This window comes from Myotis davidii, unplaced genomic scaffold (genome assembly GCF_000327345.1).
Source record: "Myotis davidii unplaced genomic scaffold, ASM32734v1 scaffold44, whole genome shotgun sequence".
Taxonomy (NCBI): domain Eukaryota; kingdom Metazoa; phylum Chordata; class Mammalia; order Chiroptera; family Vespertilionidae; genus Myotis; species Myotis davidii.
This window is the reverse complement of record NW_006299705.1, coordinates 3586337-3596066: the sequence shown is the minus strand read 5'-3', so window position 1 is coordinate 3596066 and position 9730 is coordinate 3586337. Positions and strand designations below refer to the sequence as shown.

The 9730-nt window shown below is 45.5% G+C and overlaps 1 protein-coding gene and 1 pseudogene across 1 annotated transcript; one reads left to right on the top strand and one right to left on the bottom strand.

Annotated features, from left to right (window-relative positions):
• Nucleotides 1–3363: 3363 nt before the first annotated feature.
• On the bottom strand, nt 3364–4641 carry S100Z (S100 calcium binding protein Z; the record flags this gene model as incomplete). Its single annotated transcript, XM_015571570.1, is given in 3 exon segments — nt 3364–3562; nt 4418–4452; nt 4455–4641. Coding segments are annotated over 3 exon segments (402 nt in total), but the record flags the coding sequence as incomplete, so codon positions are not given.
• Nucleotides 4642–5029: 388 nt separating this feature from the next.
• LOC102755523 lies at nt 5030–6495 on the top strand (annotated as a pseudogene).
• The last annotated feature ends 3235 nt before the right edge of the window (nt 6496–9730 follow it).

Here is a 9730-nt window from a genome sequence, read left to right as displayed (position 1 = left end):
GGAGTGAGCCTGAAACCTGGGCATGTGCCCTTGTCCTGAATTGAAACCCAGACCCTACAATCTATAGGCCGATGCTCTATCCACTGAGCCAAACTGGCTAGGGCAAGGAAGACCCTTTCTCTTTTGAGTCCTGTCTATATCTCCAGCCCTGTGTCCTGCTCTCCCACATCCCACACTTTGGGGTGCCCCAAACCACTGGCATTTCCCCAAACACGCCCTGTTGCTTCATACCCCATGACTTTGCCCAAATTCTCTCTTCCTCCATTCTTTGCCTTATCAAAGACATGACTTTAAGCTTCTGCTTCTGGAAAGCCTTCCTCAATCCCACTATTCTTGGAGTGAAATTTTTGTTTTTAAAAGTAAAACTTAAGGTTTTTGTTTAATGCTTTCTAGTTATTTGTATTGTCAGCCACATCCCAAATCCAGGGACCACAGCAGACCTGTCCTATTGTCTCCTACAAGCATTGTCTTCCAATAACCACACTGGGAAAATGTTACACATCAGAATGTGCTAATTCAGAGATGACCCTTAAATGTTGTTTAAAGTTCATTTAAACCCAACAAATGCAAAGGCCAGTGCCTCTGGGCAAGAGAAATAATCAATCTTGCCTCTTACAAACTTATTGTATGTACCTAATATACACAAAACAGAAAACCTCTCCTTTACTAGAAAGGCGCTTTCTAGTAAATCTTACACATTTAAAATGTAATTTGACACATAAATTGTTTTTTCTCACTTTTGATCAATTTTTAGAAGTAGCATGAAATGAACCTTGTGTGTGTTTTTTTTTCATTTATTTTCTATGTTGAGAATATCCTTCCTCACATAGAACATGAGGAAATTTTTGGATTTACATGGCATGATTTGGTGACCCGTTTTAGAATATGTAAACTTTGGATCAAATTGAATGAAAGTTTAAAGGTCCCTGAGAAAGAGTCAGATTTTCTCTTGCATAAGTAGTGTGACCTCTTCTAAGAAAAAAGTCTAAACATCTCTGAAATATGTTTTTAATTTTTTCTCATTTTTTCTTATAAATTTTCAAGAGACAGGAAAAGTAATTCCCAGGATATGCATTTCTTCTCTTGAATGCTCTGACCTCCAAATTCTCCCTGTTCTATCTGCTAAGAATTGAATTGAGGGAAACAAGAACTATTAATCTACTTAAAGGAAAAAAATTAACAGTTGGGAGGCTTCTAGTCAAGATGGCAGAATGGGTAAATGCAGTACTTGTCTCCTCCCACAACCGTATCAGAATTGCAACTAAACTACAGACCAACCATCATTAAAACTGCCTGAAATCTAGCTAAGTAGAAGTCCTATAACTAAGAATGTGAAGAAGAAGCCACATCAAGACTGGTAGGAGGGGTGGCGATGGGGAAGGACTGGTCCCACACCCACCTGTGGTGGATAACAATCAGAAGGGACATCTCAGCTGTGGAGGTCCCCCTGAAGATGGAGGGATCCGAGCCCCACACCAGTCCCCACAGCCCAGGGTTCCAGAGCCAGGAACAGAAGTCTCCACAACTTCTGGCTGTGAAAACCAGTGGAGATTGTGGTTGAGATAGAGATCTGCTGGAGTCCCAGGCAGTTCCTCTTAAAGGGCCTGTGCATGAACTTACTCAAACTCACTACTTCTGAGCTCCAGCACTAAGCAGCAGCTTGAAAAGCTCCAGAAACATATGGGGAGGAACTGAATTGTCTGGGTCAGGACAGGGCCGGAGGGGCAGCTTTCTCCCAAACCCAAGTGCTGGCAAAGGCCATTGTTCCTTTGCTGAGCTGAGCCCCCCAGACCAGCAGGCAGGCGCTGTATCTGAGTCTCCTGGCTAACACTGTCGCCCCACCCTGATGATTCCCTGAGATCCCACCCAATCCAACTTTTAGGCCCACCCAAGCTTTCCATACAAATGGACTGTCTGGTCTCATGCTGTTGACTTTCCTAAAACCTCTCAAACAATTAGTATCTGGCTTTGGCATCATGCCCTGTACCTCTTGCTACATGGCCCCAGGTGGGCACTAGTGGCAGCCAGCCTTGGTTCACAGTTGCCCTCTATCAGAAACCTGTAAGCCCAGCAGAAGTAGCAGTTCTCTGATTTCTTTGTAGCTCATGCTGGGTGGCCCTGGGCAGGGCACAGACGCAACTGACGTTTGGCCTGTACCTCCCAGGAAGCCCCAGAGCTACCATACCCAGTGGATAGTTTCAGACTATACCAAAACACCACCCACCACCTCCACAATCAACACACTCAAGGGGCAGACTCAGCAGGCACCAAGGCCCTGCTGAAGAAAGTCCTGCTCTGTGGGGTCAGCCCCTGCATTGGTGATCCTCCACGGTAGTTGCTGCCAGCCCTCACAGCTGATCAGCCTGGGGATAAATCCCTCCCATTGACATGCAATAGCTATCAAGGCTCAACTTCAACAGGAGAGAGCACATAGTGTACAGCAGGGTAGGGGGTTGCAGGGGGAGGGGGTGTTCACCTAAAGTGACTGAGAGGCTACACCACTGGGTCCTACAGGACACCTATTGCATAGGGCCAAGCTACTAAACCTGGGAGATATAGCAGCTCTACTTAATACATGGAAACAAACAAAAGAGTCAGTCAAAGTCAGGAGACAAAGAAACAGATCTCAAATGAAATAACAGGAGAAATCTCTGTTTAGAGCTCTTTCCATTTGAAGCAGAATCAGAAGCCACTTAATTTCTTTAATAGGAAAGAAGCTCAAAATATAATTTAAGTATGGTGAACATTGGTCTTAGAATTTTGCTAAGTTCTAGTCTCATTTGAAAGTAGCTACATTTTTTTATGTTCTCTGACAAACAAAAAATGTATATAACAGCTTTAATAAGAGCAAAACTTCAAGTAGCACATATGAGATTTGAAATATTTCTTTAAAGTCAATCTATGAAGATATACATCCTTTACTAATACTAGCAATTAATTATGTGTATATTCTATCTATAAATGGCATTACAGCAGTGGTTCTCAACCTTCCTAATGCTGTGACCCTTTAATACAGTTCCTCATGTTGTGGTGACCCCCAACCATAAAATTATTTTTGTTGCTACTTCATAACTGAAATTTTGCTACTGTTATGAATCATAATGTAAATATCTGATATGCAGGATGTATTTTCATTGTTACAAATTGAACATAATTAAAGCATAGTGATTAATCACAAAAATAATATGTAATTATATATGTGTTTTCCGATGGTCTTAGGCGACCCCTGTGAAAGGGTTGTTCGACCCCCAAAGGGGTCGCGACCCACAGGTTGAGAACAGCTGCATTACAGTATCTATCTATAACTTTGAAGGGGATAAATGAATAATAAGTAATTAACTTTGGATATATTTCTGCCTTTAGATTAGCTTGCTACTTATCTCTACTTTCCTTTCTTCTTCGATTGTTCTACAAAGTAATCATTACAAGCAACTGTCAGGGCACCCACCCTGACCACAAATTCATTAAAATCCACTCTGTTGTCCTTATTGGAGTCCAGGTGTTGCATTAGCTTATCAATCAACTGAGGGTCCTTTTGGCACAAAAAGGAAAAAGAAAATGTCTAACTCCCAGGCTTTGAGATTCATAATGACAAGTGAGATCACATCTTCCTTTTATCTATATTACATTTTTTATTTTCATTTTTAGCACCTAAGGACAGTTTCCAAAGGGCTATTTGCAGGAAGGTTTGAACCAGGCGCAGATTCTAAATGAGTCTAGCACTTTGCCCCAGGGCCACATACTTCCGGCTCAGACCTAAACACTCAGGAGATCAAACAGCAGCTCATCATGAGCCAGAGCGAGCGGCTGATGCTGAAAATGCACTCACTACACGACATCACAGGTCAAGGGCCAGGACTCGGGGAGGCAGGCAGGGAGCAGGGAAAGAAGGTTTTGCAGCCAAAAAGAGATAGTGTGAGCGGCTCTACCAGTCACCAACAATGGGACTCTAAGCAAATCCCTTAACATTTTTAATATTTCGTATTCATTAGAAACTTTGCTGCCACAACATAAAGCACTCCAGGCTTCATTTCTGGCCCAAAAAACAACATCCACTTACAGACATCTGGACAAAGCTCCAGGTATAACTGCTGTAACTAGCTGTAACTATAGTTATAGTTACCAGCTCTATAACTAGCTACATCTCTGCTGCACCAGGGTGTTGGGAATTGATGAGAGCCTCACATAGAATTTACAATACTTGGAAGCCCACAGGTGATACGGGAAAGGCCACACAGAAAACAGTGCACAGAAAACAAAGGTCCTCGTGTTTGGGCCCCTGTGCTTCCCATCTCCAAAGAAATTACGCTGTGTCTGTGGCAGAGTCACAGGAGACGATGTGCCCAGAGGCCGTCCTGGGTGTGTACCTCGCCCGCCTGGACCGCAGGGGCAGGGGAGCTGGGACTCACCGGGAGGCGTCCCTGAGCTCTCTCTGCGGAAGCATCTTCATCCCCCCTTGTTGACCTGGAATTGGTCCCCTTCTTGGCAGGAGAAGCACTGGAAGATTCCAATCATGGTGTCCATGGCCCTCTTCAGCCGGCGGGCTTGTTGGCAGCAGCACTGACCCTGCCGGGGCAGGCCACCAAACTCAGGTGGGGAAACGCCGCCACGTTCATTAACACAGAAGAGGGTTGTGCTTGTAAGTTAGCAATCAGGCAACAAATATTAAAACACAGGCTAAAAATAAACAAAAAGAGGAAGAAAACACTTAACTTCTTACTGGTTCCGCCAAGGCGCAGCTCTGTCAACAGGTGTTTACAATTAAATTATGTGCATTTATAACCGAGGTTCCCACCTCAGCACACCTGTTCCCAGGAAGATGAAAACCACCTGAGAGGAGAGATCCACAAGGAAGAGCCTCAGAGCCTGTTTTCAATCACCAGAAGGAACAGGTGTGAGCTGCTGCCCTGAGGGTCCTAAGGAAGGGTTGGCGCCCACTGTGTGCATTAGCTGAGAAGGCGCCCACTGTGTGCATTAGCTGAGAAGGCGCCCACTGTATGCATTAGCTGAGAAGGCAGGAGGAGGAGAGGGAGCCTTCAGTGATCCCTCACTACGGGGCGTAGAAATGCAGTCAGTTGCTAGCAAGTTGATGAGGGGTGGGGGGACCTCTAAAAACAGAGGAGCAAAGAAAATACACTGGTTTGCTTTTTTTGCTCGGCGACGCGAACATGAGTGGGCTGGTGGGCGAGAGCGGCCTGCATCGAGCGCCTTCCTCCGGGGCCGGGAACTCGAACTCGGCGCTTTGGAGAGCCTTGGGCGGCGGAGCGCCCGGGGGTTCGCCGCCGGGCTTCGAAGGTGCGTCTCTCCAGGATGGCCAGGACGAGAGCAGCAATGGGAACCCGCAACTCCCCCACCTCTCCTCGGCCGGACAACATCTCTACAGCCCGGCGCCAACCCCTCTCCCACACCGGAGTCGCCGAATACCAGCCACCACCCTACTTCCCACCTCCCTACCAGCCGCTGACTTATTCCCAGTCGGCAGACCCCTCCTTGCATCTGGGAGAAGTGGACGCTTGTTACCCCATCTCTCCGGGCAGGACGGCGGCGCTCTGAGCGCCCGCAGGTATGGCTTCCACCGCTCGGACCTGCTGCTGCCCCACGCGCACTCCCTGGACGCAGCGGGGCTGGTGGAGAACCTGGGCCTTCACGACCTGGGGCAACAGATGGACGAGGTACAGAGCATGGATGAGCAGCCCCGGCTTCAGCATGATCAGACTGGTATTCGCAAAGGTCCCATTTCAATGACCAAGAACCCCTTGAGTCGCCCCTGTCAGAAGGAGCTGGTGGGGGCTGTGACGAACCCCAGTGAGGTCTTCTGCTCCGTCCGCGGAAGACTGTCCCTCCTGAGCCCCACGTCGAAATACACAGTGACAGTTGCCGAAGTCCAGAGGCGATTGTCCCGCCTGAGTGCTTAAATGCCTCATTGCTGGGAAGTGTTCTCAGAAGAGCCAGGTCTAAAAACGGAGGCCGGTCCTTGCGGGAGAAGCTGGACAAGATTGGACTGACCCTTCCAGACAGCAGACGGCAGGCTGCACGCGTCACCCTCCTCACATCGTTGGTAGAAGGGGAGGCCGTTCACTTGGCTTGGGACTTCGCGTCTGTCTGTGAAGCTGAGTTTCCTAGTAAGCCAGTGGCCAAGTACTTAACTAGGCCTCACCTCAGAGGACGGAATGAGATGACAACGAGGAAGAACATGCTGCTGGCCGCACAGCAAGTGTGTCAAGAATTCACGGACCTTCTCCACCAAGACCAAACGCCCAACGGGAACAACCGGCCGCCCCGGTCTTAGAGGCGAACATTCAGAACCACCTGTCTCACTTCAGCCTGATGACCCACGGGTTTGGCAGCCAGGCCACCTGTGCCGCCGTGTCTGCGATGCAGAACTACATAAAAGAGGCTTTGGTCATCATAGAGAAATCCTACATGCCTCCTGGGGACCAGAGTCCAGCCGGTTCCAGCAAGACCTCGGAGAAGATGGAGAAGCATCAGAAATGAAACCGGTGGACACAAAGGGAAGAAAAGTCTGCAAGGGGAAAAAATCTCAAACCACACTCACCGGCACAGACGGGGAGACTCCTCGGCCTGGGGGGACAAGCGGAGCTTTTCCTTGCCTTCCCACTGAAAGGCCTGCTGGCCTCCCGAAGTTGGACTTGCCCTCTTGGAGTCCTTAGTATTTTTCTGGTACTGAAGCGTCTCCTTAACTCTGGACGAGTCATCAGAAGGCAACAAGTACTGGTTCTCTATTCATGAAGCTTATGTTTTATTTTGAACCCCATTCTTCTGTCTCTGAAAGTGGTGCTACAAGTTTTCAAACCTTTTAAATCCATCCCCTGGGCTAACAAAACCCCCGCATGCTTAGCTGTTGAAATGTCAAATCTGTGTGATTCAAATCAATAGTAACTTTCAGTGTTAAAGTCATTGCTGGCTCCCTGCCCACTAAATATTTATTTTTAGAGAAAAGTGTTTATCTAACATCTTCAGATATCAAATCCTGCGTGCAGTAGGAGGCAGACTCCGCTTAGCAACGAATTAATAGGTGGTATTGAACACACTTAAAAATCCCCTTTTCAAAGGGGCTTTTGGATTTTACAAAACACATAGAAACAAAGCCTGCTGATTTTATGTTGTTTGTTTGTTTTTTAACTGGAAATTAACTCTACACGTGGGAGATTCTTTGAAATGGCATGTTCCTTTAAGGTACTGAAGCTTTATTTGCGTATTTATTTCACATCTTGGTGATTCGAGTAAACTTGAAAAGGGTAGGCATGAAGCGTTTTTTGCTGCCTGTCACCCCCCAGGTCCCAGAGGAGGCGCTGTTATTTTGAGAAACAATGTGTCTCGTGTACAGATTTTATTTATGCATAATTTAATCGGGTCTGTAGATACGGGTGCACTTCTTAGTGACTTTTTGAGAAATGGGGTTCCATTTTAATAACTTTTAAAGGTGATGGGGTCATCTAAAACACATCTTTAGGTTTTATTCATATGTACACAGGGTGTTACGAATTAGGATCCTGGACTCTGTTCTATTTAATTGAAGCTCTCTGTTCACAAAGAGATAACTTTGTGTCTCATTCCTGTTGGGCTAATCCCGAACAGGAGTGCGCGGTGCAGTGTATGGGGTGCCATGGGGATTTGGAATTGAACTCCATGCCTGCAAATGTTCACACATTAACTTGTGTATATGATACCTGTACAATAAAAAGTATTCTCTATAGAAAAAAAAGAGAAAATACACTGGTTTACCAGGTAACCCTGGAGGCTGCTCAGCAAAGCCAGTAGCAAGGTCCAGGGAATTAACTCAGAGCAGGCTAATTAAGCTAAACCAACGGGCAGTGGTGCAGCTATAAAGAAGCATGAGGAAGCTCTCTGTGCCGATTTAGAAAGGCACAAAGCAGGACCCTGGCTGTGTACGAAGGAAATAAAAGTAATAATTATATGTGTATGTACTTGGCATTTGAACAAGGAGTCACTGAAAGGATCCGTAAGAAAGTAATAAAAGCGGTAGCTCTAAGGGGCCAGGGGGAAAGAGGGTGGGACTGAGTGGTTGGGAGTCCTCATTTACACCCTTTCAACTGATTTTAACTTTTTCAGTTATAGGAATGTATTGCTTAGTCAAAAAATTGAAATAGAATAAAGCTCAGAGCAGCTGTGTATGCAAGAATCCACGGGCTCAGGGGTGGGAAGGAAGATGTGAGGTGGGGAGCATGGATTTCCAAGTGAGAGAAACTTAAAGAAAAAATGTCACTAGAAAAACCAAAGCCAGAAATGGACCACTGTGCCTGTCCTATCAGTTGAACTCATCCATTTTTCTCTATTCTTTACCACCTCCAAGGCTTCATAAATTTCGCTCCCTATATCTGCTCTCTGCTTTCTGTCTATCCCCTACATTCTGGTCTCCATTCCACTGTCAGAGTAGTTTGAATACCAATTACCTTTATTTTATATATTTTTAAATATATTTTTATTGATTTCAGAGAGGAAGGGAGAGGGGGAGAAAGAGAGATAGAAACATCAATGATGAGAGAGAATCATTGATTGTCTGTCTCCTGCAAGCCCCCAACTGGGGATCGAGCCCACAACCCAGGCATGGGCCCTGGACCAGAATAGAACCCTGGACCCTTTAGTTCAGAGGCTAACACTCTATCTTCTGAGCCAAACCGGCTAAGGTGAGAGTAGTTTGTATAAAACACAAATCAACATCCACACTCCTAGGCATTCAAAGGTCTGACCATGCCCAAAAGCTGACTAAAATGTTGGGTTCTCCATTTTTCTGCCTTTGTTTTGGGCCCACTACCTGAAATGCTAATTTACTCCTTAGGACTCAGTCACCCCAATAAAATAAAAAATTTTAAAAAGACTTGGTTCAAATGTCTCTTTTTGGAAGTTTTACTGCACTCCAGCCACCTCCCCAAACTCCACCCCTTCCTCTCTTATCCCCCGGAGCATCTCCTTATCCTTTTTATCATGGCATTTATCGCACATTCCTATAACCACTTTTTTCTTTTTTCCTGCCCATACACTCTTCATTCTCCAGACTCTGAATGAGGCCCTTGATGGCAGAACTGACATCTGGTTCATCATCGCATCCCATACATTAACACAGGATCAAGAAAACTATGGCAATGCACAGAAATCGTTGCTAGAGGATGGAGAGATGAGCAAGTGTTGGAGAGGGAAACTATCAGATCTCCAAAGGGTTAAGCTTTGTCTAGTTTAACAGTCTAAAGAATTATTTGATTGCCTTTATTCCAAATTTTAAATTGCCTCATCAAAGGAGAGAGAGACAGAAAGAAAAAAATAGTCCTTTAAAAAACTATAGAGTTTAAATTTGGAAATAAATATTATCAGGTTAAGCTGCTAACGTCATAAATACATTAAAATGAGTAAGTCTTACAGAGTATGTGGGTCTCAGCAGTATTATATTTATTTATTTATTTATTTAAAAAAATGTTATTTTTAGAGAGAGAGAAAGGGAGAGGGATAGAGAAATAAAAACATCTATGAGGGAGAAACCTGAAATTGCTACCTCGCACAACCACTTCAAAAATACAACTAAAAGACAAAAGAGACATCATCTAGAACCACAGGAAGGCTGGCTGAGTGGAAATTCTACAACCAGAAGGAAAGAGAAAAGCACACTGAGACTCAGAGGAGGTGCGGAATTAAAGTGCAGAGGTATGGAGGCTCGAGCGCACGCGCAGAAAGGGGCTGGCAATCCTGAGGACAC